The 27,267-nt window shown below is 39.9% G+C and overlaps 4 protein-coding genes across 7 annotated transcripts; 3 read left to right on the forward strand and 1 right to left on the reverse strand.

Moving 5' to 3' along the window:
- Window positions 1–596: 596 nt before the first annotated feature.
- On the reverse strand, window positions 597–4,189 carry gdpd1 (glycerophosphodiester phosphodiesterase domain containing 1). The gene is made up of 10 exons (XM_049726826.2): window positions 3,786–4,189; window positions 3,547–3,589; window positions 3,337–3,472; window positions 3,003–3,048; window positions 2,678–2,799; window positions 2,504–2,593; window positions 2,276–2,409; window positions 2,020–2,079; window positions 1,845–1,896; window positions 597–1,706 (listed from the first exon to the last, which is right to left on the reverse strand). The coding sequence occupies exons 1-10, from the start codon at window positions 3,922–3,924 to the stop codon at window positions 1,572–1,574; spliced, it is 957 nt and encodes a 318-aa protein (XP_049582783.1). The 5' UTR covers window positions 3,925–4,189; the 3' UTR covers window positions 597–1,571.
- A 58-nt stretch (window positions 4,190–4,247) lies between these two features.
- Window positions 4,248–7,553, forward strand: LOC125972826 (ion channel TACAN-like). Its single transcript, XM_049726825.2, has 12 exons — window positions 4,248–4,976; window positions 5,108–5,226; window positions 5,322–5,432; window positions 5,560–5,619; window positions 5,690–5,785; window positions 5,864–5,953; window positions 6,043–6,108; window positions 6,201–6,262; window positions 6,346–6,438; window positions 6,530–6,594; window positions 6,802–6,870; window positions 7,226–7,553. Exons 1-12 carry the CDS (start codon window positions 4,908–4,910, stop codon window positions 7,337–7,339), a joined length of 1,014 nt encoding a protein of 337 aa, XP_049582782.1. The 5' UTR covers window positions 4,248–4,907; the 3' UTR covers window positions 7,340–7,553.
- Window positions 7,554–8,104: 551 nt separating this feature from the next.
- porb (P450 (cytochrome) oxidoreductase b) lies at window positions 8,105–20,188 on the forward strand. Of its 2 annotated transcripts, XM_049725250.1 has the most exons (16): window positions 8,105–8,258; window positions 10,603–10,784; window positions 13,974–14,022; window positions 14,180–14,308; window positions 14,409–14,561; window positions 15,343–15,467; window positions 15,580–15,669; window positions 15,863–15,961; window positions 16,165–16,281; window positions 16,394–16,512; window positions 16,672–16,853; window positions 17,006–17,155; window positions 17,232–17,499; window positions 17,836–17,981; window positions 18,296–18,381; window positions 18,532–20,188. In XM_049725250.1, exons 2-16 carry the CDS (start codon window positions 10,606–10,608, stop codon window positions 18,674–18,676), a joined length of 2,037 nt encoding a protein of 678 aa, XP_049581207.1. In that variant the 5' UTR covers window positions 8,105–8,258; window positions 10,603–10,605; the 3' UTR covers window positions 18,677–20,188. The 2 variants fall into 2 exon arrangements, with proteins under 2 accessions (XP_049581207.1, XP_049581208.1); XM_049725251.1 differs by lacking the exons at window positions 8,105–8,258; window positions 10,603–10,784 and adding an exon at window positions 12,309–12,724.
- A 275-nt stretch (window positions 20,189–20,463) lies between these two features.
- Window positions 20,464–27,201, forward strand: taf15 (TAF15 RNA polymerase II, TATA box binding protein (TBP)-associated factor). 3 transcript variants are annotated; one of them, XM_049724893.1, is made up of 16 exons: window positions 20,464–20,628; window positions 21,277–21,310; window positions 21,390–21,423; window positions 21,506–21,593; window positions 21,685–21,757; window positions 21,864–22,000; window positions 22,078–22,285; window positions 24,596–24,630; window positions 25,124–25,156; window positions 25,276–25,385; window positions 25,600–25,729; window positions 25,803–25,910; window positions 25,982–26,051; window positions 26,136–26,224; window positions 26,315–26,456; window positions 26,850–27,201. In XM_049724893.1, the coding sequence occupies exons 1-16, from the start codon at window positions 20,619–20,621 to the stop codon at window positions 26,887–26,889; spliced, it is 1,341 nt and encodes a 446-aa protein (XP_049580850.1). In that variant the 5' UTR covers window positions 20,464–20,618; the 3' UTR covers window positions 26,890–27,201. The 3 variants fall into 3 exon arrangements, with proteins under 3 accessions (XP_049580850.1, XP_049580851.1, XP_049580852.1); XM_049724894.1 differs by having other exon boundaries at window positions 25,803–25,902; window positions 25,980–26,051; XM_049724895.1 differs by lacking the exon at window positions 24,596–24,630.
- Window positions 27,202–27,267: the final 66 nt, after the last annotated feature.

The following is a 27,267-nucleotide window of genomic DNA, read 5'->3' on the forward strand; positions in this document are numbered from 1 at the left end:
CAATCATAAACAAGAAGTAGTATATATATTTTTAAAAAATCGTTGCAGGAACATTCGTGGCATGTAAACATACACGTGCACAAAAATAATTATTTGGTGTATGCAATATATTCCTGGAAAAGCATCAAGTCAAATTTACTGATACGAAATTTGGACATACATTAATGTGTCATAAGCTGTATTAGTACATCTGTTGCTTTTAAAAGCCCTAACATCAACTGGCTTGGTCCGGGCAATGCTAATTTTCAATCACAAAATATACAATTTCATTTTAATGAAGAATCAACGGTGGCTATAACAAAATAACATCTGGCATATCTCATTACCATAAAACGTCAAAACATTTATTTTATTTTTTGTCAGCGATGAAGGTTGCTTATTTCAACTTGACTGTTAGATCTTTGGCAAGGGATGGATTATAGAATGATTGGCATGTTGAAAGGCCAATCATGCAAGTAAAATAGCATAGCAACACTGCGCTCATTGGTTTAGAAAGACAGCTCGTTAACTACGAGTTTATTGACTCTAGGTTCACGTTTAACCGAATCATCTCGTAAATGAAATACATTTTTTAAATGAAGAATTATAAAGAACGGTTTTCTTCATCAGGCATACAGTAAGTTTTTATTAAAAAGCTTTAACGTGTTTATCGTGGTCATGACGCATTGTTCGCTGTCAGTACTTCACCATCGTACTCCTTTATGTCGCTCTCACTCCCCCTAGTGGCAAAAAAACGATACAAATTTCTGTAGCGGTGTCACTAGTGTTAAATTGATACCATTTCTCATACAAATAGCAGTTTCTACAGTGCTACGATTATATTTACACGAGAAAAATACTTCTTTCAAAATAGATCGCGTGGCTTTTATTTTTACTAAAATATATACTTATAATTATGTAGGTGAGACACCACAAACCTCTTGTCACTTGTGTAAACACGACAAAATTAAATTGTCAACATCACGGTCAAGTCACAAAAACACCAGTGAATAATCAAGTGTGCATGCAAAAATCACATACAGTCATACAAATAATATACATACATTACATTTACATACATAAATTTCAGTTGTTTTAAGATCTGCAATACAAGTAGATCATAAAACAGGTATGTACGCCATCAATAAATACCAATGAATATAAAAGCTGAATTGACAACACTTAAAAGCAAATGGCAAAAATCCGTTCAATGATAACGCAAGATGCTTGGTCACCCATGCTCTCTGACAGTGGCTCAATTCCCATTCTGACCAATTCAGTATTGTTATCAGTGCACACACGCAGGCAGATTTAAAAATTGTGAGGTAAATTGTGATTGCCAGCTTGTTTTGCTGGTGTTTTTGCGTGTAAAATCAACTATTTGAGAAGCAGTGCAAGAGTACTGCAAACATCACAAATACATGCAAGTAAAATGATTAACCTTTGCATGAGATGATTACAGAAAATGGGTGTATTGATTTAATAGGCGACCGTCATTGATTTTTTTTCTTTAACTGTTTGTGTAAAAATGTGTCGCGTTCCCTCAAACACAATTATTCTATATTGGAGTTGTTGATGCGGCTACAGAAAAGTCACTGAAGCTTGGAAAGGCCATTCTGATCCAAGTAGTCTTTAAGCTTGGTGGGAAAATCTGTCATAACTCCTGTTGCTCCCAAGTCAAATGCCCTTTGGAAGTCTTCTTCGTCATTCAGCACCCAAACGTACACCTGAAACCAGATGCAACCGCAGTATTTACACTATGATATTTTGGAACATATAAACTCAATGTTTCCATTGCATGCATAGAAAATAGGACAGGATGGGTAAATAACTGTTTTCCCAATCAGCCAGTTCTCAATCCTTACCTGTATTCCCCGAGCAGTGAGATGCTTGAAGAGTGCTTTCCTCATCAACAAGCTATAAAGGGAAAAAATAGTATTGTGCATTAGCAAACCAGATAAAATAGCAAAGGATGACATCAAGCGTAGCTAATTCTGAAAAAGTCCAATGATAATTTATTTACTGGCAAAAGTCACTCACCTGTCTGCAAGCCAGGCGATGAGGCGCTGACTTTTAGTTATTCTCTTTGGATTATAAAGTCTGCACATTGACACATTAATTACAAAACAGTTTTAAAAAAGGCTATAAAGATGTAATACTGTAATAATAATAACAATAACAACAATAATAATAATAATAACAACACTGATGTGATACTGTAACAAAATGTGGAGAAGATGGTTATGTTTTATATCCAAACAAACATTCTGTTTACTTTTCCATACATAATACTTACTTGTTAACAATATTGGGCATTGGAATCTCCAAGAACTGTTCCTTTAAGGGAACAAAAGGGAGAAGGCCAGTATAGAAGAGGCCCAACAACTGCAGCACTCTGGGAAAGCTAAACAACACAGGAATGCGAGGGTTCTGCAAAACACGAATCCAAGATGCTCAGCGATAACTGGGAAGTCTCACAGCGATTTGTTTTGACTGAAAGGTGATGTGGAAGCAGCAGACGTACCTCTTTGTAACACTTCCTGACTATCTGGTTGCTGGCATTGCCCCACACCGTAAGATGCTCTCTGTCATATTTTACAACCAGCTCGGATACCTGCCACACAAATACAGAAAATATGTTAACATAATCTGAGCTTTCAAATTTGCTCTTGAGCAGCATCGGTACACGCGCAGGCACCTTCTTGATGAGCGTGTCGTCGTTGACCTTGATGTCAATGTTGACGGGGGTGTTGGGAAACGTTTCGAAAACATCCTTGAGCAGAGGAATGCGTTTGTCCTCTCCGCCCTCGCAAATACACTCTGTACACACAAGGACATGTTGATAACAGGGTCAGTTTCAGACGACGTGACCTTCGAGGCCGCTCCGACGGTATAAAAAATTATTGTCATTATGTAATAGAACCTGCGTGGGATGTTTATCGCTTAACAGTGGCGGCAGTCTGATGAATTGCTCCGACAGACTAGTGAGCGTGCATGGGAGCGCCCCAGACCAAGACACTCACCCCTTTGAAAGGTTACAGGCAGCTTGCAGAGGTATGGTGGCAACTCCTGCACAGAGCAAACAGCATAAAGCAGAGAAGGTCAAAGGTCAAACATGGAGGTGAATTGAGTGAGTAAATGACAGCTAATATTGAAGGAAAAGATTCACTTTATCACATTAGAACATGAAAAAAAATGAACGTGTAATAACAATAGTAATAACAGAATGAGTAGTGTTTATTATGTTGGTAAGGTGATTATGCACGTGTGTATTGTTCAACAAGAACATGCTATAAAGGGATTGTTTTTGTGTTGTTTTGGAAAAAAAAAAAACTTTGTTCTAAAGCAGCTACTTACCGCGTATGCCATTTCAGAAATGTAGGCATTGATACCAGTTGCTCGCTGGAGATGTGGATCATGTGACACCACAACCTGCTCATCCTTGGTCAGGTGACAGTCAAGCTCCAACATGTCTGTGCCAAGAGCCACGGCACTGTAAGGACCAATGCACACACCTTGTTCAGCTGCAGACTTTCACCTGGCGTTGCGGTTTGAAGTTCAACTTACTGTTTGAAAGCCGCCATTGTGTTCTCAAGGTTCTCTGCTGCTCCTATAATGCAAACAAGAGTACCACAATATTAGGAACATCTGCACAATCTAATAAGAGCCACACTAAATTCAAGCAGCTTCATTGATTTTCAAAAACAATTTCCAAGTCTTTTATACTTAAGTGAGTGTGAGTACAGCACTTGTATCACCACACAAATTAAATGACTTTAATGGAGAGATGACCCCAACTCGCTTACCTCCACGATGAGAAATATGCTTACTATGGAACCTCTCCTTCTTCTTCCGGTGCAGTAGAGTAGGACATTTGAGCAGGAGCGCGGAGGTGAGGACGTAGCCCGTCACCGTGGACAGCACGTAAACAGCAGCACTATACATTCCCCCACAATTACCGGGAAGGCGCACACGAACTGTTACGAGTACCCAAACGTCATCAAATCGTTTAAATACATTTCTAAAGTCGTTGTATTACATGGCAAGCATCCCGGTCAAGCTTATCAGGTCTGAATCTCGCGGTGTCCTTTCTAGATGTAAACATCGATCGTTTCAGTCCCGGATCTAGTTGGTAAATGTCCAAATGTGTGTTCAGAGTATTTATCGTTTCCGTCAGTCCGCTGCTTCAGTCCAATGTTTGCGTAATGAGGAGCTTCTCTTCTTCGTGGGCTGTGTCAAAAACACGGTGCGTTGCAAGCTGCCACAAGGGCTCACTAGCACCTCGTACTGGATAAAAAAAGGTAGTGAATTGCCCGGATTGGCGACCAGTTCATTTGGGTGGTTAGGATAAGGTCCCAGTTTCTACTAAAGAAACCAGCCCAAAAATATTATATAAATTTAGCTTTAACAATTACGAACAAATAGTTCAAACTTTTTTTTAATCATCAAACCATGTCACAATTTCCCATTTGCCAGAAATTCCTGTAACTCCTTCAATGTTGTGATCAGCCTCCCTGATCAGTTTTCTTCTAATTTTTTTCATCAATTTTGGAGGCTTGAAGCATTTTTTTAAATCACCATTGGGCCCAATTTACTGCACTTGATGATCTCTTTACTTTTTTCCGTGGTATATTTAATGCTGTGATTTAGTCAAGATTACAAATGCAACATTAGTGTGTTTAATAATAGCACACAGAGTTAAACAGAGAAATTCCTTTCGCACAATGTCCATGTCTGAATTTTCAACATGCGTACCAGTCAAAGTTCACTCGGTGCAATAAACTATCCATGATAATGACACACACACCCTGACGAATAATACTTCGCCACATCTTGTGCTAGCCATTTAATGTGGAGAAAAAATACATATTTACATTTGAAGCCAATAAACTGGAGTAAATTTAAGCGGATAGAAAATAACTCACAAAATGCCGCAAAGTTTAACAGATGTCCTGCAGCAGTGCGAAAGTCTGGAAGAAGAGTATCAGCATGCTCAGGTAAGTAAACATAAATAACTTTGTGCTTCATGTTGAACATTGAATGTTTATAGTTTTGTACAGGAAATATCAGCAACATCAATTAACTGTGCATAGCATAAATTCCTGAAGTTGTATTTGTTGACAATCAGGAGACACACAGATTATACCTACAAAAACTGGATGAGATTTCCAAACTGCAAAAGAGCTGCTCTTCCTCCATTTGCCATCACCAAACACGACTCAAGGAGATGTCATCTCTTGTGAAAAAGTAACTGACAACAACAACCCACAAACTTTGACCAACGCACTTGAACTCAGACGTGTCGGTGATAACCCTGATGTTCTTTTTATATCATCAACCAGGTGCAGCAAAGGACAGTCAGAAGAAGATGTCCTTGGTGGAATAAAAGAGAAAATAAAGATGCAAACCAATGCTTTATTGGAAATGGAAGCCTTCCTTCCAAGGAAAAATGGGTGAATACAAACGTTTAGATGAATATTGAAACATACTGCTCATAAAATAGTTCAAATCATATTCTTACATTGTATTCTTAGTTATATTAAAAATGGAGGAGTGATTCAATATGATTTTGTATTTCAGGCTGTACCTCAGTTTGGTTCTAGGAAATGTGAATGTCACTCTGCTCAGCAAACAGTTAAAGTAAGTTTTTTTTTCTTTTTCTTTCTAAAAAGTTATTTCTACTTTTAACATTTTGAAAACTCATCATCAGATTTGCCTACAAAGATGAATATGAAAAGTTCAAGCTGTACCTCACATTCATCCTGCTGCTGTTTTCCTTCACGTGTTATTTCTTTACGAACTACAGGTAAGCATTTCCAGAAAAATGATGTCCTTCCCATATGTCAGTGGAACATTTGTGTTTAATTTCTATACATGTCTGCAGATTTCTTGATGCTATTCTCAACTTCCTGCTAGTGTGGTATTACTGCACATTAACAATCAGGGAAAGTATCCTCATTACCAATGGCTCCAGGTCAGCTCTATATATACTTCGGGAGAAATTCAACTTTTTAAAAATTTTATTTTGCAAATTAATTTCTCCCCGTGTTGCCGACATTCCAGAATTAAAGGCTGGTGGGTTTTCCATCATTACATCTCAGCTTTTTTATCTGGTGTAATGCTGACATGGTGAGTAAATGTGTGAAACACATGCAGACTATCTTTGAACTGTGTTTTTTTTGGCACTACATAGTTGAAATGTCCTCCTTTCTTGACTCAAGGCCAGATGGCAATTTGTACAAGATATTCAGGAACCAATTCCTGGCTTATTCCCTGTATCAAAGTAAGGTCAAGTCTTTGGAAAAAAGTAAATTAAAGCAAATCTTTCTGACGCTGTCATCTAAACATCTGCTCACGAACATGCAGGTTTTGTTCAATGTCTGCAGTGTTATTATCAGAGTGGATGTCTATACAGACTCAGAACACTGGGAGAAAGACACAACATGGATCTGACCGTGGGTGAGGTCATGGTCATTGAATAAATATGCTGTCTGCATCAAATCATTTTGGAACTTTAATGTAATGCTGACGTGTTGATTTTGATTCTTAGAAGGATTTCAGTCTTGGATGTGGAAAGGACTGACATTTCTTTTGCCCTTCCTATTTTTCGGTCATGTGAGTATACTGTCATTGGAACATCCGCAAATGAGTTCTGCATGAGTTTGCATTAATTATGCTTTGTCATGGTTTGGACAATTGAATGTCTTGCATGTTTACATGATAACCTCAATTAAGGTTTGATATTTTTTTGTAACATTTGGTGTCTTCCAGTATTTGTCTCACATAAAAACATACACCATTCTAAAATCTGTTTTCTTGTAGTTCTGGCAGCTCTTCAATAGCCTCTCTCTCTTCAGAATGGCTCAGCTCCCAGACTGCAAAGAATGGCAGGTCAGCACTCTTACAGTCCAGTTTTTAGTCTTTCTTATTGCTTTTGTTCAACATTTAGACTCATTAATTCAAAAGCACGACTTACTAATGGTATATAGGCAGTTGAAATGTAGTTTGGACTTCCAAGTTTACTTTTCAAGATAAAAAGCTCGTTCGGAGTGTGCGACAACGTTTGAGCAAACCAAATCAAGATTTTGTATCTGAAAGTCACGTACTGCAACTGTTAATACTCTCTTTTTTTTTTGTAGTGGTATGTATAAGTTATAATTATCTTAATGCATCTTTATTATCTATGTTTCAGAATGTGGAAATCAACCAAACCAGTAATTCACATTCTTTCTATAATTAATTCCAGGTCTTGCTGTGCGGCCTATGCTTCTTTATACTGTTCATGGGAAATTTCTTCACGACTCTTGCTGTGGTTCATCAGAAGTTTAAGAGGAGGAATCAGAAAACGAAGATCCTATAATTCAAACTGTACTAGTAGTTTATCTTGTGAAGTGTTCTGTGGTGCACTAGCAAGTAATTAAAAATCATCCAATTTCACTAATAAGTTACCATGAGATTTTTGCAATGAAAAATGCATGTTTTCGCTACATTCGAGATGTAGCATGATCCGCCTTGACTGTTTCAGTACTTAGAAACAAAATATGAGCATCACAAAAAATAAATCATTTCAAAAATATATTTGTATGCAATTTTTTTCCTCGAAATACCATTTTGTACTTGGATCTCTCTACTTTAAACTTTTTTTATACTAGTCATCAGGAATTAAATCAGTGCAAAGTGTGAGTAAGTACTTTTTTTATTTTATAATGCATGACGCTGCACTTTTTTCGTTTGTTTTGGCGATGCTTCTTCACTGAACTAGATTGATAATGCGGATAGGGGTGGGGGTCATCGTTGACTGGGCTATTCGTCAAATGTGTTAGGAACATAAACATTCACAAATTCGGAGGACAACTTTGAATACTCAGTGTCATAGTTTGTCAGTGATACACAGTGTGTTCTGTTGCCTAGATTACATAACCGTGACCCCTGCTCTCGAATAGCTCAGCAGTTATATATCATGGTAGGTTACAATAGTATAATGACATTAGGTAATGCTTTTCTAAGGTGGGGGGTCTTCTTTTAAAACGTGTCATCTTTAAGGTGTTCGAACAATAAAAAATACGTTTGATGCCATACGCAGTACGTGTATTCACCTTTGCACTAGAATAATATAGTAGAGTGCAAAAAATAACGCAGAAACAGCACGTTTTAGGGAAATAACTTTGACTACCCAACGTGCGCACCCCCGCTATAGGGACTGAGTTGGTATCGTCTTACATGGCGTAAAGTTTTCTTCCGCGTTGTGAGCACTGAACGTGAGTTTGAGAGGCGAGGAGGTAAGCTTCAATATATTCTCTTATTTATTGATTAATCTTTATTTCGAGTAAGTGGCAGTTAAATTAAATCACATATAGGGTTAATACGATCAATATAACCCCTAATACATTGAGTAAATATTCCGTTTTAGACCCCAAATCGCTTAAAGATGTGACGTCTAGTTACGCAATGTGAGGCTAAAGTCAGGTTTTTGCTATCTTTGTTTGCAATGAAAACCTTATGCCATGTGCTAGCTAACACAAATTCGTCACCAATCTAGTGTTTCTATGGCGCAATTAGTTTATGAGCTAGCTAGTTGCTGAAATTGTGGTTGTGTACCTCAGCAATTACATGCAAATCGAACTGGTTGAGAGTAACGTATTAACATGTTATCAGCACGTTCACTGTTGCTCAAACATATGTTGTATTTGATTTTGTGTGGATGAACTATGTCACGTGTAATGTCCAATCGTGTGTCCAATTCATCGTTCCTTTGAACACACCGATGGCAAGACTTTTAAAGCTTCTTTTTATTAAATTTTAATGAGCAACAAACCGAAGTTTCACATGATGCTGAATCCATCCCTTGTTGGGCTACTTATCTATGAATGAGTCCTTTAACATTTATGACTGGTGCTGATTAGTGCTTCACTTTGGACTAATGTGACTGATATTCTTGTGATTTTAGTCACAAAAGGTATTTTCTCCAAATCTATTCGTTTTATGGATGAATTACTCCATCTAGATTAAGATAATCTATCATCAGAACGATTCAAATTGTTTCATTAAAATAATGTGGAGGTACGCATCATGTTATACTTGTCCCTCCCCAAAATTTTTAACCTCAGAGTTGCATCCTAGCATTTCTATAAAATAATTCAGTGCTTGTAAGGTTAGTTACACTATGCAAGAAAAACTGTTCTTTTACGTCATTGTCGTGGGCTTGGAAGGAACCGCTTTGGAGTTGGAAGGAATAAATACACAAAGTGCGAGTGTGCAAAATGGTGAATTGGAATTGTCATCTATTAGCAACCTTATACAGCGCGGGATTTAATTGATTAAAAGCTAGTTTTCCGGTTCTTACGTGTAAACACACTCTTGTTCAAATACCAGGCCGTTATCATCAATCAATAACAATCCAACTTTACTTTCTTCTAATACTTTCTTCTTTTCCCAGCTTAATTTTATTCTCTTCTCGTTCACATTTTTGTTGTCGTTGTTTTCATTGTCCAAAAACGGATTTATTCTGGCTTCAGTCTGGTGTGTGCTCACTTTCTATTACCTTTGTACCCCTTCCAAGGCTGACAGTCCTCTGTTGATAATCTTTAATAGGAATTCATACTATGTCCTACCCTTTAACCGATATTATGTGAGTGCATTTGTAAGTGGGTGTGCCAAAACTGTGCAACTACGCTTTCAAGAGGATTTTGTTAGCGGCATTGGGATCCAGTTTCTGTGAGACATGCATGGTTGAACCTTGAGATAGAAAATCAAAGCATGAAAAAGTGAAGCTATTCAACAAACAGTTCCCAAGTGGTTGCATTCAGCAGAATCTTAAGCACATGTTTTTGGACTTTGCAATTCTATGTCAGTCACAAAAAATATTCAATTTAGTGATTTTGAGTAACATTTTTTTCTCAGTTAATTCCGGACACATGTGACCCTGAACGGGATAAACTGTTGATGTATGAATGAATGAATGAATGAATGAATGAATGAATGAATGAATGGATGAATGAATGAATGAATGAATGAATGAATGGAAGATTAAAATGGGCAACTGTTCAAGTCAACCTGTTTTTTTTTTTTATAAATACAAATGTTCACCCATGAACTTGAAACATGAGCTGAGAGCAAAAAGCCTTGCACTCATTAAAAAAAAAAAGAGAGAGAGATCTTTTTGAAGCTGGACTGGAGATTCCTGTTGCTTTTCAGCCAATTGTCTAGTAGTGCTTGCACAAGAGCAGCCATTGTATGACTAAAGTAAAAAAAAAAAAAAAAAAAAACTTTGGCCACATCTGTTAACCATCATATTTCCCAGTGCAATTTAACTGGTGCTGTGCCGCTATACCTCTTCGTTCACTTGGACTATTTCTTTCTAGAAATTGTGCTCCATCTCCCAACTAATCAGTCATATTAGGTATTATTGACTCAGGTTTTTAGTTATTATTAATTAATTAAGCCATGTAGCCAAAAATGAATATCATGTAGCTTTATTATAGCAGAACAGAATATTTTGATTTGTCTAAACTGAAAGGATTAATTATTGACTTTTAGTTTGTAGAGTACGTCAGTTAAAATTATTTTGTGATCAATTATAATGATTTTAACATATAAGCAATTTTCTTTTTTTTTCTTGTCTAGAGGATGGCAGACATGGACCCCACCACCGCCACCCAAACTGAACCCATGGCCGACGAGGACGAGCCTCTTTTCAGCAACCTCGACCTCTTCCTCTTCTCTCTGATCGTTGGCCTTGTCGTCTATTGGTTCATGTCCCGCAAGAAGCCCGAACCCATCCCTGAATTTAAGAAACTTGAAACAATGTGAGTCATCATGAGTTCTTTAAACATTTTGAGAGTATTATCAAGTAGGAGTGTTTCCTGTGGTGGAGCATAAAAAAAAACTCTTTCAAAAGAACATCCACTACATTTTTGTTAATGTTTCATGACTGTGATGATCATCTGCTTCAGTAGTTCGAAATGTCATCCAAAAATCTGTTTAAATGAGTACAGTGGGGTCATGGTTGGTAGATTATTAAACTGGTTGCACAAACAGTGCAAACTGCAATCAAGCAATAGGACTGTCCCATAATTGTTTTAACAAGTGACATTAGAAGAAAAGTTGCCCAAGAACTGTGAGGGGAGACATGCTGCATCGGAGGAAAGTGGGAAGTCAGATTTATCTCATTCAAGCGGCTCACTGATCTGAAAGTCTTATCGAAATTGATCCGTTTCCACTTCGTCGTGGTCATTTCCTGTTCCTGAAGGAAACATCCACATGGAAGCACTTCAGGCCTGTGTTTGTTTTGGAACCCAAATTGTCTCATTGTGTCATCAATTCAGTACACATCGGAGTTCTCGCACGTTAAGCTTAAACATTTGCCTTCAGCTTTCATGTCGCGTTAAGCTTAAACATTTGCCTTCAGCTTTCAGCTCATCTTTCTTGACTTTGGGTCTGTCCCCCCCCTCCCCCTTATGTCAAAGCTTTCCCTGGATTGTTCCCTCCTTACGTCACAGCAGACGAGGGATGGAAGCTCGGTTTGTTTCCATGAACTCTAAAGGAACTGGCTGCGTTTGTAGACCCTCCCCAACCACAACACAAATGACTTAACCACCCAAAAGTATGCTCTTTGAGTGGTTGAGGTTTCGTCACCAAAAGAACTGTCGAGTTTGTGAGCTTTCGACTTGGTTGGTCACGAGCGGAATGACCATCAGGAAGCATTTTGTTACTTTTTTGTCCATCTGTGGAGGGGAGGGGCTGCAGGAAGGGAGCATAAAATGACACGAGCGCAAGCAAGGATGGTCTGCTCTCCCATTTAAGAGCGCAGCGATTACCCAACTGTTTTGGAGGAGGCGTAGTCTCCCTGTATTTCCTGCGCTTTTGTTTTTTGGCCCTGAAATCATGCGAAAGTTGCCAGCCGAGCTTCTTTTGTGAGGCCTTTACAAAATTTGGGCAAAAAAAACAAGAGACCCTTTCTTCACCCTGACTTACTTTTCCCCTCAATCTTTCCCCTCTCCCCTTGCTTGTTCTTTTGTGTATGTGCGTTCGATGAGCTCCTCTGCTATTGGGCCTTGTCACAAACGGAATCCTTTTATGATAAATGAGGTTGCCATAGCAATGGCATTCCCCTCTCTCCTCCAGTGATGTGGGGGCGGGGGACCGAAAGCTACCATTCAGCTCTTTCCCCCCTTTTTTAGTGGTCCACGGAGGAGTGGCTTTGCTTAGTTGACTAGCCAAAATCCTGAGAATGGATCTTGTAGACTTTTTCGTGCCTAACACCTTTCAGGCCGGAGAGGAAAAGGGGGCGGGCCGGAGGGGGAAGGCTTTTCAGCCCCAGAAGTGGTTCAGTGTGTGCTGGTGTGAGTCAAAAGTGTGGGTCTGCAGCTTTTGCTACATTTTATGGGAAAGTCAGTTTCCCACCATTGTGTTCAGACACTGACAGTGTGGCTGCAGCGTGCATGTGCCGTGCGGTTGAGTATGAGAAACAGACTGGATTCACAGAGCAGCACAGGAAGAGGCCGAGTTCAGATAACACCGGAGCCTCTGAGGTGAAAGCAGACCGCTTTTGAGCGTCTTCCTCGGACTGGGCTCGTTTTTTTTGTCTGCTGGAGGCTGCCGAGTGTTGACATCCTGCTATTAAAGACGGAGCGTGGCGGTTCACGGTGCCTAGCCGGCAGTGATCGTGGCTGTGCTGAGCCACAGGGCTACATGCCATGGGCTGTGTTTTCTCCCTGCCAGAAGACAGGAGAGATGCTGCCGAGAGGTCAGTAACCTGCTTGCCTATCAAACGGTGCACGTTAGCCGCGAGAAGTGCCGATAATGGATTAAAAAATGACCCTGTGTTTCCAGAAAATGATATGAAATAATCATTAAATTGCTTTTTTTAACCACTAATTGCAGTGTTCAGTTAAACACCAATAATGAGTCACCTAAAAAAAAGAAATAGAAAAGGTTGGCCTGACACCGTCACCACGCTGCATGGGTCAATGAGCTCGTTTTACGTCATAAGTGGCTCACAGTAAGTGTTTGAAAGTGCGTCATTATACATCGGACGATTAACTTCAAACCATCCTGTAACTTTCATGTGTGCTGCATTCTCATTTCATTTTGTGACAGAAAGACACAAGAATGTCAAAGGGGGGGGGGCATGGAAGAACAATATTTTAGATGGCTACTGCACAAAAAAACTCGTCTTTAAAACTTTCTTATGAGATTGCTGTGTGTTTTCAATGCGCTCAGGTTTGCTGCTTTTGATGCAGACATTTCCAAGACCATCCGTTTATGTTCTTTGACTTTCTATTAGATCTGACAGGAATGCTTGAGCTCGGGGGCAAACGTCTGTTTTTAGATTTCCATCTGGAGTTATCTTTGCTCCAGAGTACAAGTGTTAACCACGGGAGACTGTTTTATGGCGTGTTTGGCATCAGATTCTCTCGCTTGAATTCTAATCGGTTTCTTACGTTTACAGTTGTCTGGCTTAGCGGGGTTGGGGGCTACATATGAGCGAGCATTGTATGATAGCTTCATATATTCCATTGACAGCTAAGTCACGAACATCTTCATGTTTAGTTACTCACATTAGTATTCAATGTTGTTGTAGTTTGCCTGATGAATGCTTGAATGTGATTAATGGGGAAGTTTTTAAGGCAAAATGACTTGAAGAGTGGCACAAACAAGTTGAATATTTTTGTAGCGCCACAATCCCAAGGGGGAGATAATAGTGCAGGAAAGCACATGAATGATGTGACTGAAAGAGGAGAACATGACCTGTGTGACCATTGAGAGGCTGGCTAGCTGGCAGGGTGAGGACCTTGATGCTCAGTGGGTCAATTTGTTTGCAGCATTTTGAGCACAGACTGTGTCATGTTTCTTATAGGCTCACCAAACTCATTGTGACACTGTAACGCAATATAAATACAAGTAAAATGTAATTTAATCATGGTTACAAAAAAAAGTTCATATTTTAGTAATCTCACATCTGCTTTACCATTTTAACATTTTGTCTTCTCCAGAGCACCCACAACAAGAGAAACGAGTTTCATCGAGAAAATGAAGAAAACGGTAAGTTCTGTTCTTTCCAACAATGTCACAGTGAATTGGTGCTGTAGATTAAAGTATTGACGAATTTGTTGGTAATAATGCAGGAGTGTATTGAAGTGGTCGATTTATTTTCCGTTCATCACAACTTTTTTTTTCTCCTGTCTATTGTCTCCCTCAGGGAAAGAACATCATTGTGTTCTACGGCTCCCAGACGGGCACAGCAGAGGAGTTTGCCAACAGACTCTCCAGAGATGCTCAGCGTTACGGCATGAAAGGAATGGCTGCTGATCCAGAGGAATATGAAATGGTAACTTAAAACAGAATAAAACATGTTTTTTGTTTTCTTTTCTTTTTTAAATGCATTTCAGCAGTGGAAACTTACTTAACACTTTTGTCATGTTGTTCAGGGTGAACTGTCTCGTTTGTCTGAGATTAAAAACTCGCTAGCCATATTCTGCATGGCCACCTATGGAGAAGGAGACCCGACAGATAATGCCCAGGATTTTTATGACTGGCTGCAGGAAAATGATGACGAAGACCTCTCCGGACTCAACTACACGGTGAGGTTTATCATAGCGCTGTTCCACGCAGTTCAAGTATGAACTGGCATGCTTAATGTCTTTTTAAAGGGGGATTCTGTTTTTGCCCAACTCTGAAGTTGCTGAATGTTGCTACCATTGTTTCTGTTTGTCTCTAGGGTTACTCTGTGAAGAATTCAAACCATTTCCTACTGAGCACGGACAATTGTTTTTAGCCCATTGAGAGGGATACATTGGATTTATAGTCACTCCAACCACAATCATTTTCTAAACTTGTGTTACCGTTAAATTTGGAATGGCTTGACATTTTTCATCTTTATAGCAGTACATGAGATTTAATTGGCCATAATTTAAATGTCCTTCTACATTTCTTACATTGAATTATTACTTTTTGGGCTTTCAAGTTTCATATCAATGTAAGTTATGCATTTCAGACATCCATTTAATGTTTTTAAAAACATAGCTGTTTGTGAGTACAGTATTTATTAGTGGAGCTGCATCAGAGATGGGCTGCTTTGATCAGAATGTTTTATGTGTACCCCAGTGGACCAGACTGAGAACAGCCAAAGAATAATCACAGGCATATACGGCAAGCATTCTTTCATTTTATTTGCATTTTTCATGCAAGTACAAATTACTGGTAATTTACATGAAATAACTGACAGAACCTTCCATAACGAGCACCACTGTTTTCAGAGCAACACTATTATGTACAGTATATTGGAGAACTAAACAGAGACCAAGGTAATTCCTTGCAAAGACAGCAATTTCAATGCCTGATGGGAATTTTTTTTTTTTGCAGGTATTTTCTTTGGGCAACAAAACGTATGAGCATTATAATGCCATGGGGAAATACGTGGACAAAAGATTGGAGGAACTTGGGGCCAAGCGCATCTTTGACCTTGGTTTAGGAGATGATGATGGCAAGTAAGTGAGGACAAACATCATTCCTTTCCATTTGTGATGGTGTTAAAGGTTTAGATTTCAGAAATAATTATGAGGAATATTTTTGCCTGACATTTCTTTTTTTGTATCTCAGTTTGGAGGAGGACTTTGTCTCGTGGCGAGAGCAGTTTTGGCCAGCTGTCTGTGAGCACTTTGGAGTGGAAGCCTTGGGAGATGACTCAAGGTAACATTTTTGTTTTTTATTGTTCTTTTGACTTGATTCTTACAGGTAAAATGTACCTTATCTTATCACATAATGTCACAATAGAAACAATTTATACCTTTTGTGTGCATGATTGTCAATTGTTTGTGGAAAAAAAATACATTTATTTTAAGTTTATGTAACGTATAACTACAAGTACTGTTTGGTCTCATAGCATCCGGCAGTATGAGCTGAAGGATCACCCTGACATCAACATGAATAAAGTGTTCACTGGAGAGATTGGCCGTCTGAAGAGTTTTGAGGTCCAGAAGCCGTAAGTACTGTAGCAGAAAAATCAGCCTTCAGCAGTTTACTGCAGGTCATTAAAGGCTTGCTGCCTCCTTGTGGACAAAATATGTACAATAAAATGTGTTGCATGTTGAGATCAAACCAAGAGGAAAATGTAACTTGTGATTTGACATGTCTTTTTTTTATTATTATTACAGTGTGGCTAAATTTGTGTACTCTAATTCACAGGCCGTATGATTCTAAAAATCCCTTTTTGGCCCCAGTCACTGTCAACCGTCAACTCAACAAAGGCGGTCAGAGGCATCTGATGCACCTTGAATTAGACATTTCAGGCTCCAAGATCAGGTGAGATTTGCGCTTGAGTTCGCAGTACTGCTTAAATGAAGCTGATAAAACGGAATGCTTCCCATGTTTCTATCATATGGCCAAAGTCTAATGTGATATTACGCGATTGCAGATATGAGTCGGGAGACCATGTGGCTGTTTTCCCTACTAATGATGCAGCTTTGGTGAATAAGTTGGGACAAGTCCTTGGTGTTGACCTTGATGTGGTTATCTCTCTGAACAACCTTGATGGTATGTTGGCATTGAAATTTGCTCCTCCCTTCAGTCCGTCATGAAAAATTCCTCTGTTATCTCCACTTGTGCAATCAGCTCATTTGTAAATGCTGCAATTGTGTGTTATTCATTCTGAATGTATAACTAATGTATGCATATCAAATCTTGGCTTTTCAGAGGAGTCCAATAAGAAGCACCCATTCCCCTGCCCAACAACGTACCGCACAGCTCTGACTCACTACCTCGACATCACGCATCCTCCTCGTACCAATGTCCTCTATGAGCTGGCACAGTATGCTTCGGACCCCAAAGAACAGGAGAATATGCGCAAAATGGCCTCCTCCTCTCCTCAGGGCAAGGTCAGTGTGTTTTATTTTTTTAAGGTTAAAATTCATGTGGGACCTTTAAAATACCCAACTCAATGGCGATTGAATAAAATAAAGTTTTAGTCAGCCGGCTGTGCTTTTAGCATTCATTCTTTATTCAACGTTGTGTTTTTGTTTCTTTTCAGGCACTCTACCAGAGTTGGGTGTTGGAGCCCTGCAGAAACATTCTTGCCATTCTGGAGGACATGCCCTCTTTAAAGCCCCCCATTGACCACCTGTGCGAGCTAATGCCTCGTCTCCAGGCTCGCTATTACTCCATAGCCTCCTCCTCTAAAGTAAGTCCCTTTTTAATAACTAAATGAGTGCAGCACTTTCTTTCTATGCACAAATTGTATCTTCTCTGTGCCACAGGTTCACCCGAACAGCGTCCACATTTGCGCCGTGGTGGTGGAATACAAGACCAAGACGAACCGTATTAACAAGGGAGTGGCCACTAACTGGCTGAAGAATAAACTGGTCACCGACAATGGCCACAAATCTACCGTTCCCATGTATATCCGCAAGTCTCAGTTCCGCCTACCCTTCAAGGCCACCGTTCCGGTGATCATGATTGGTCCTGGGACGGGAATCGCTCCCTTCATGGGCTTCATCCAGGAGAGGGGCTGGCTCAAACAGCAAGGTATTTATAGTTGTCGTCTGGCCTCGGTTGTCTAAACTTTCTAGTCAGTCATTTGCCTTCACAGATGGGCCATGAGCAGTAACACACCCCAATACCATCACAGATGCTGGCTTTTGAATTTTACACTGATAACAAACCTGGATGGTTCTTTTTATTTTACGCCTTAAATTTCTTGGTATTGGTGTTTGTGTTTGATGCAAGTAGAAAAGTTGGTAACACAGCCGAAAGACATCTCTTGGCCCTTTGTGTAAAATCGAGAAGCGTCAAATAAACGACAAGTGTTGTGAAAAGTAGCTAGCGCATTGTTGATGTTTTGTCTCTGCTGTGTGTGTACAGGCAAGGAAGTTGGGGAGACAGTGTTGTTCTATGGCTGCAGACATAAGAATGAAGATTATCTTTACCAAGAGGAGCTAGAGAAGGCTGAGACGAACCAAGTCCTGACGCGGCTTAATGTTGCCTTCTCCCGAGACCAGGAGCACAAGGTACAATCTGAGATGGTCCTATCCCTAGGTTGGATAAGTCACTGTAAAATAAACCACACTCTCATGTAACTGTAGTCTGACTTTTTCTAGTTTGTGTAATCAGCACACAAGATGTAAGTTTTTTTTTGTATACGATTAATCGAAAAATAATAGATTATTCAAATAATTGCTTTTTGCGGCCCTGAAAGTATATGTTGTGGTTTGTTTCTGTGATCTTCTATATATTGTAGTTTGTATGTACAAACTTTCTCTTTTGATATCTATCTGTAACCAATACAAAGCTTTCTTGTTTGCTTTTTTTTTCGACAATCAAGGTTTATGTGCAACATCTCATGAAGGAAAATAAAGAGGACATCTGGAAGCTTGTTCACTCAGAAAATGCCCATATCTACATTTGCGGGTATGCTTTATTCATTGTTAGTTCATGGTCTGAGTAATTGGCAGAGTTTTGTTATTTAGTTTTTTGCCAGTGTTTTTGATTAAAAAAAAAAAAAAAAAAAAGGAAATGAAATGAAAAGATGTATATGAATTAAGCTACTGTTGATTTCAGGGATGCAAGGAACATGGCAAAGGATGTGCAGACAGCCTTCTATGAGATAGCAGAAGAGCTTGAAGGCATGACACGCACGCAGGCCACAGACTACATCAAGAAACTGATGACCAAGGGACGCTACTCGCAAGATGTGTGGAGTTAAAACTCACCAGCCTGGCCTTAATCTCACTACTCAAGTGGTTGTTTTTAATTTGTGGCTTTTTTTTTTTTTTTTTTTTTTAGATCTTATTTTATTGTGACTGAATATGAAAATATTTAACATTCTTTCATTTTCATTCTGGTTCATGAAGCTAAAGGTGGAAGCCCAGCCTCTGCAGGTTATTTTGAAAACCCATTGCACGGATTTAGCCTACCACTCATCTATGAAATATTGTGTGACTGGATCACCAGCACTTTGTCCTCCAGCCTCCTAAAGCACTCTGCAGGTCCCCTGTGCTGTGAAAATTGACTGGCTGTAACAAAATACTCAGGAAGGTTTCCCATCACTCTTTCAACTTTAAATAGGAAAGGAACACCATGCAAATTAAGTTACCGTTTCAAATCTTATCATGATGCATTTTAGTGAGTGAATTTGCAAAGTCACAATTTTTATTGTATACACTCTTGAAAGAGTGCAAGCATAATCACTACAGTCGACCCCCGCTATTTGTGGGGGAAAGACTTTGAATAATTGATGCCCATTGAAATGCATTGCGGCAGAGAGAGAATTCATCTACAGATCTCCAAAAACTCATCAAAAGAACACTGATAGACATTTTATGTATGTGATATATATGGGGAAATTGGAAGGAGGGGGGGAATTTTTTTTTCAAAGAAAAAAACAACAACTTTGAAATATATCAAATTTGGGGAGAAAAATAAATCGTAATTTCCGGGTGCCAAACCGCAAGTATACAGGAGTAACTGTATACATTAGTTTCCCTCAGCAACAAATATTATCAAACATGTTAGAAAACATGATGATTTTAAGGGAAATATTTTATGCTAACTGACTGTACAATGTAATGTTCAGCTTTATGTTTTGACAAGGGACTTCTACTGCTTGGTTTAATCAGTAATTAACTTGAGATGCAGGTAGGTGATGCAAAGGGGATTCTTTACTGTGTTTTATTTCATTCAGCATGCAATTAAAAAATGAGAATGTATAGGTACAATGTTAAGTGTTAGAGCATTTTAAAATTTGACCAGTAACAGCATCTGGCCTCTTTTTTTTTTTTTATGCATTTGACTGAAAAAAATACTATAAAGTGGTTTGTCCAGTGGCAGTGACACTGGAACATAGCTGGTTGTACATTTGAATGCAACTGATGTATATATTGTCCAGTCGCTTATGCACCGCAATATAGAGAAAACATTTCTGTCTACCTGCTCTGTGGGCTCCCTGCAAATTTTGTGACGTATGGATTTGAAGATGAATAAAATGCCATTCTGCCAGCCAGCTAGAGTGCATCCTGTGCCTTCTAAACATTGCCTTACATATTGGATTTGTAAACATCACTTCAACTAGTTTTCTTCTTCCTTCGAAATGTTTCATGTACTTTAACCAGGCTGAGACACTTTACTGAGTACTGTCACTTTTGTTCATTCCTCTGAAATGGTTTGATCTCAAGGCCTGCCTTTTCTAAATATGTAAATTAAATAAATTTTGAAAATTTGTCATCTTGATTTTTTTATTGTAATGTAATGGTTATAAGCCTTACACTGTAAGATAGGTTTACTATACAATATTTATGAGTAACTTGCATTTGGCTGACGACCAGCCCATGGTTTAACTGTGTCTTTAAAACCCCTTATTAAAGTAAAAAAGACAATATACATACTGGTGTTTTGGAAGTCTAAAACTACTATGTCGAAATAGGCCATGAGCTATGGTGCGCGCTACCTATCCTTGGCAGTAGGTGGCAGTAGTACAATAGAAAGTTGGATAACTGACGCCTTTATGAAGTGATCGAAGAAGAGTATCCATAAGGGAAGTGAAGTAGGTTGGCCTAGCACCAGCACCCAACCTAGCGGCGTTCGATAGTCACCGGGTCATTTTAATAGATTCTCTGGAGAAACACGCCGTCCGATTTTAGGATAGCATAATGGCCACCGGTAAGAATCTCACTACATATTTGAATGACATTTGGATTGAGTTGTTCCATGTGAAGTCAACATGAAAATAACTAAATAACTGGCCTGCTCACCGTGAGGCCTAAGTTGGTTGTAGGGTGCGTCTACTTCTTGGGTTTGTTCTTTTGAATTGCAGAACTACATCAGTTTCGATTATTCTAGCTTTCTTAACTTTTTGTTGAGTAAAATTCGTTAGTTTCACTTCGTCTGCGATTTTCAATCTGCGTATTCCCATAAAATATAAAATATGCCTGGCAATGGCGTTCTTCCCGAGGCGCCCGATGAGCTGCATGAATGTCTCTTTGTTTATAACTCAGCGTTGACTCAAGGTTTAAAGTCGACACGTAAATATGAATATCAATATAGGCACAAATATGCAACGCTCCATCTCAGCACGCACAATCAGTGAACCGGGTGCTTAGTTCGTTGGGATCCGTTCGTTTTTTGTTCGAAAACGTTTTCGTCAATCCATGATTTAGTCGTAGCCGCATTTGACCGCCATTTTCACCGGATAAGCGTGATGGGAGGCGTGCTCAGCCTTTGCTTTACTTGACTCAGGATTTGACAACCAAGAGCTTTCTACTTTTCCATTTGTTATTTAAATATTTCTCAAACATTCCACTCTTACAGATTCGGGTTATGGACAGCATGGTGGCTCACAGGGGTAAGTTTCCATTTCCATCTTTTCATGTGAAGGTTTCAAATGTTTAGGGATATTAAACTGTCTCGCAATTGTCTTGCAGTTATGGCTCTTATGGTGGTCAGCAAGGTGGACAGGTAAGATCTCAATTACCCCTTGATTATTAATTGAATATATACCCACTTGTGTACTTAATATCTCGTTGATCTTATGTTATAGAGTTATGGTCAAGGCCAAGGAAATGGTGGAAGTAGTTACGGGGGCCAAAGCTATAGTGCTTATGGAGGTCAGCAATCTGGAACACAAGGTGGGTTGTATAATGATTCATGTACAAACAGAATTGATTTTGTACAAGACCAAATGATGACAATTGTTTTTTTTATGACTTTATTTGACAGAGGGATTTGGCCAGTCCCAGGCAGGTTATGGGCAGCAACAGTCTTTTGATAATTTTGGCCAGGATGCAGCTGGGTGAGCCTGTTAATAACACAAAAGTTGAACAAGATTGATTGTTTTATTTATTCACATTCCTTTATACATGAGGTGAAGCTAACCTTCGCTTTGTGTCATTGTCCAGTGAGAAGTCATTTGGACAATCGGCGTCATATGGTGGTCAAGCGCAAAGTGGAGAGAGCTTTGGACAACAAGGATCATTCAGTGCTCAGGGACAAGGTGGTGGAGGTGGTGGCGGTGGTTACGGAAGATGGAGTGAAGGTAAAGAAGTCACTGTATTTGTAGATTTTCGTATTGCTGAAAAGTGGGTCTCATTTGTCTTTCTGTCAATATGGTAGGCGAAAGTGGTGGACAGGGTAGCCGGTATGGCCGTGACCAAGGAGACAGACCAGAAGGAGGCGGTGGTTACAGAGGCAGAGGTCGCGGCGGGTACGACCGTGGCGGCTACGACCGAGGCGGTTACGAACGTGGCGGTTATGACCGCAGTGGTGGCTATGACCGTGGTGGCTATGACCGTGGTGGAAGAGGCGGACATCCTGGTATGGGGTAAGTTGCACAGTGCCACTGCACCTAAGGTACTTTAAATGTTTTGTAACATGGAAACACAACTTCGTCCATCAAACCTCAAATCAAACAGCATGCATTAGGCCTGAAAACCTGAATTCTAAGCGCATCTTTTAATGTAGTATTACCTTGTATACAGGGGGTCCTTGGTTCACGATGGCGTTCTGTTCTTATGATGAGATAATCTCAAGTAGAAACGCGCCATAATGCAGTAGTGAAATGGAAAAAAAGAACACGTTTTAGCTATAAGACAATTAAATGGAAAATGGTAAGTACCGTAGTGCCTTGTGACACAGTCGTCCATCTATGTAAACGGTGTTTGTAACCTTAATATTTGGTATAGAAAAACTCAGAGGCTAAATATGAACCAGTCAAAGGGAAATTTGCTAAATATTGCAGAAAATGTTTGTTTTCTTGTGCCATGCCCGCGACAGTTGTTATCCCGAGGCCCTCTGTATGCAATACCCTTGTAAAGGTTAAATGGTCACTTCACACTCAGAACTGCTGACTTACTCGCAACTGCATTTAAAAAAAAAAAAGAAAAAATGTTGGGTGTTGTCATTATGGGGTTGTATGGTAAAACAATTGTGCCAACACTACGGCTTTAAGCAGGGATTTTATCAACATGGAATAAACCATAATGCCTGCCATGGAAGACAATTGGTGGAACAGGTTTCACACATTTTAGATTTGGGGAAACATTTAATATTTTACTAAGCAACTGCAAGAAGGCAAGGTAACTGTGTGCTTTATTTGAATATAATACACTATGCACAGTTAATTATCGCTCTTCTTAGAGAGGCTTGGACTTTTTTTTCTTTCCCCCCCCCCAAAAAAAAGATGGTTTAGCCAGTCTCATTTTTGACTCTGCACAAGGTTCCTAGTGGATATCAGCAGTTTCATGTTATGGTTTTGTCCAGATGGTGAAATGTGCTTAACAGAGCACAAGTCAGATCAACAGTAAAGTGTCAGCAAATGGGGATGTGAGAAATGACTGTTTATCAATTGTGACCCAGCATAACAAAATGACACGCAGTGACCCATATTTCCAAAATCATCAGGTTTATAAAAAAAAAAAAAGTCAGCCTTCCAATGATAATCCAACCATTGCACTACCCTGCGTTATTCCTCATTACATCATTACCACAGATAAAAACAGAGGTAAATATAACACACTCCCTCTCGGATGCGTGCCTATGTTGGGATGGGTCAAAGTCGACAGCAAATTCCATGTGTGGATAGCAAGAAAACAAAAAGTCCAAGGATGCTGCATACAACACCACACCATTATTTCAAAGGACACAGTGTGACACCATTATTTCAAAGGACACAGTGTGACTTATTGAACAAGGTAGAAGTTTGACATACTGTACCAGTGCAGTATTGCCTCATATCTTGAAATCTACCTGTGAGTTCCTACTCATTTTGCTATGCCAGGTCACAGTTAATGAATTTTACTTAGCATTATATATATATATTTTTTAAATTAACTTCTTTTTTTATACATTATTTAAGTTGGTAAACACAGTCACGTGAATACATGACATGAACACACAACTCTGAGACTTGCGCAAACAAAAATGCACGGCCAGGGAGGAGCGTTAACATGCCAATAACTCAGCCTTTCAAAGGTTCCATCGAATCTAGAGAGGAAGTGTGAGAGAAACACTTTGGTCTGTCCGTGTTCTGAGGATCATGTAGCTTTTGAACAAGGAACTCTTGGCTGAAACACTGCAGTTAGACCTGGAGCGACGTCGTCAGCTGCTTCGCATTCAACAGGTTTCATTCAACTATTGTATGTTTGACAATGGCCAACATGTGTGCTCTGTTAACATGGATCTACATTTTATACTACAGGTGTTGACAGTGGTTGAACTATAACAAGGACCTCAGTTAAAGGATGTCAAAACCGCACTCAGTGGAAGATTGCGTATCAAGCCCCTCTCACCAATTCGGCCCCTTATGTTAAAACACAAATTTGCCAGCCGTTGCTATTTCGACACCATCTAATTTCTTTTTTCTTTTTTGGATGGAAAACAGCAACACGTATCAAATTGGTTAAACTCTTGTGACCAAGCGACGTGTGATAACTGCCTTCACACGTCTGCCTGTGTCAGAACTACCTGGTCATCTTGTCCACTGATAATTGTCTAAAACTAACACTCCTCGTGTGAGACATTCCACGTAGTCACACACCCTGGCAGGAGTGCAAACTGGTGGGATGTAGGGGAGCTTTGAGCTCCTGGTTGGGACAAAGGAAAAGCCATCAATTCTCCAATTTTTCCTCTGCAGAGGTGGTGACCGTGGTGGCTTCAAAAATTTCGGTGGTAAGTGACGAGCATCAGAACTGTGTCGGTGGGGGAGGAAAGAACTTGAGTTAGCACAAAAGGAAACATGGGGCTAAAACAACTCTGAATGCCACCAATTTCATGTCAAGATCGCAAGGGCTTCAACGTATACTTATTTGGATTTCTCTTAAGCCTACAGATACGGTAACAGACATGGGGCCTGAGATGTAAAATAATGGTAATGGTTGCATGAAGACAACGCTTTATTATTAACATGGCTGGCGGTCCTGGGATGAAGAGGTAAACTGTCTAGAAGTTGGTGGTGGTAAATAAAAAAAGGGAATGAGTCTGTTTCCCATTGAAAGGTGACTGTGAGCCTACGGTATGAAAACACCAAACACAGCTGTAAACATGGACTTTCTTAAATTTCCATATTGCATTACTCTGCTAGGATGTGATTGATGAATAATGAGAGTCCAGATGTTGGAGGTCCCTTGCTCATGTGCTCTTGGTCCTCTTACCTGTTTTCCAGGTTCTCGAGACTACGGCTCAAGGGATGAATCGGGTAAATATGACCTCTGCTTGATTGTATTGATTACACTCCCTATTAACCAGCGATTGAGTTTGCTTTTAACAAAATAAGCCTAGTTAATTGAAGATGCTCATGTTGTCTTTTCTCCACAGGTGGGGATCAGGACAACTCTGACAACAACACCATTTTTGTCCAAGGCCTGGGCGAAGAGGCCACGGTACAGGAAGTGGGCGACTTCTTCAAGCAAATTGGCATTATTAAGGTATTGAGTTTGTTGTTTAGACTGGCTAACCTTCATCTTGCCATCCCAAATGTTTCCGACTGTTGTGTGAGTGCTTAGCAGTAGTTACTTGATGCCTGAAGGACTGATAGTCACATTTATTTAATATCCCTTAATGACAAAAAAGTCCCACCTCAGATCAAGAAGTGGAAAACTCCAAACGGAAGTCGAAAATTGTCCGTTTTGGTACTTCCAGGTCAACAAGAAGACTGGTCAGCCAATGATCAACCTCTACTCTGACAAGGCCACTGGCCGGCCAAAGGGTGAAGCTACAGTGTCCTTTGATGACCCGCCTTCTGCCAAAGCTGCCATTGACTGGTTCGATGGTAATGGCACCCGCACACGGACAAATTTCCATTCCATTGTTCGGCATCTTCTAACTCCCGTTTGTCTTGGCAGGCAAAGAATTCCACGGTAAACCCATCAAAGTATCATTTGCCACCCGCAGAGCTGAGTTCACGCAGCGGGGCGGAGGACGAGGGGGTGGAAGAGGAGGAGGAGGAGGAGGTCGGTAGAGGTCGTAGGAAACCTTTTATACATCCACCCTCGGTATTAATATTTTCCCCTTATTGTCTCAGGATTCAGAGGTCGCGGTGGTGGAGGTCCCAGCTTTGACATGAAGGGAGGAGACTGGCCTTGTCCCAACAGGTTTGTGTGCAATGGACAACATCTATGTACACGATGCTCATCTCCGATTTACTGAGTTCTTCCTGTCTTTTGTGTTGGGCTCAGCTCGTGCGGCAACATGAATTTTGCACGGCGGCAAGAGTGTAACAAGTGTGGTGCTCCTAAACCTGGAGATGCTGGAGGAGGATTTGGAGGTACCAGATTCTCTTTTGCAGTCATCAGCTGCTTCTTTTGTGTACCTGCGTACATATGTGGAAAGTTAAAACAAATCATTTGTGTTCCAGATCGTGGCGGCAGAGGTGGTTATGGTGGCGATAGAGGGGGTGGATTCCGCGGACGTGGAGGATTCCGTGGTGGAGACCGGGGTGGCTATGGTGGTGACCGTGGTGGTGGTGGATATGGAGGGGGATACAAAATGGGAGGAAGGTTGGTGTTTTTATTTTTTCCTTTTGACTGAAATTCATTTCTGCTGGTAAAAAATGTTTTTAGAGCTCTTATTTAACAATATCAAAGTGAAGAGTCATAACAGCTGTATGTAGTAGGTTCAGCTTCATGTGCCAGCAGAGGGCAGCATCCACTTGATTGATAAGCTCTTTAAAATCAGTGAAAGACCAAGTTGGTGTTTTATATGAAAGGCAGCAGTTTTTTACTGTATGGTCTGCTGTTGTGGGGAATGTGAAACTTAACATAGCTTCATGGCATTTCAGTTGTTACCTGTTCAGACAAATGCTGGATTTATGATGTTTCACGCTTTTTTTTTGTCAACTTAAATAGAAGTCCTTATTCTATCTAAATATGAATCTGTAATCTGTCTTTCAGAGGTGACCGGAGGGATGACAGAAGAGAGCGGCCATATTAAAGTGTTGAGCAGATGAACATGGCTCCAGCCACAGAGTCCACCATAGTCGGAGCTTTGTCAAAGTGGGATAAAATAGACATTTTGACTTGGGCCCATTTTTCATAGACTGCAGCAAGTCATGAATATTGTTCAATCTATATGTGCGGCAATTTGTACTATGACAAAGACTCACTGGCTGTGGCATGTGCTCAAAAAATGTTTTATTTTCTTTGTACGTGTGGTAGACTTCGTACCTTTTGTTTTGTATGAACGGAGCAAAATGTTTTACTTTGTTTCTCTTCTCTCCCAACAAATATTAAACTGTGATCTTTCCTTTTGTGTTCTGTACTTCCATTACTTCATTCACTGGGAAAAAATAAATAAAATTTGGATAAATAA

This window comes from Syngnathus scovelli, chromosome 7 (genome assembly GCF_024217435.2).
Source record: "Syngnathus scovelli strain Florida chromosome 7, RoL_Ssco_1.2, whole genome shotgun sequence".
In the NCBI taxonomy this organism is placed as follows: Eukaryota; Metazoa; Chordata; class Actinopteri; order Syngnathiformes; family Syngnathidae; genus Syngnathus; species Syngnathus scovelli.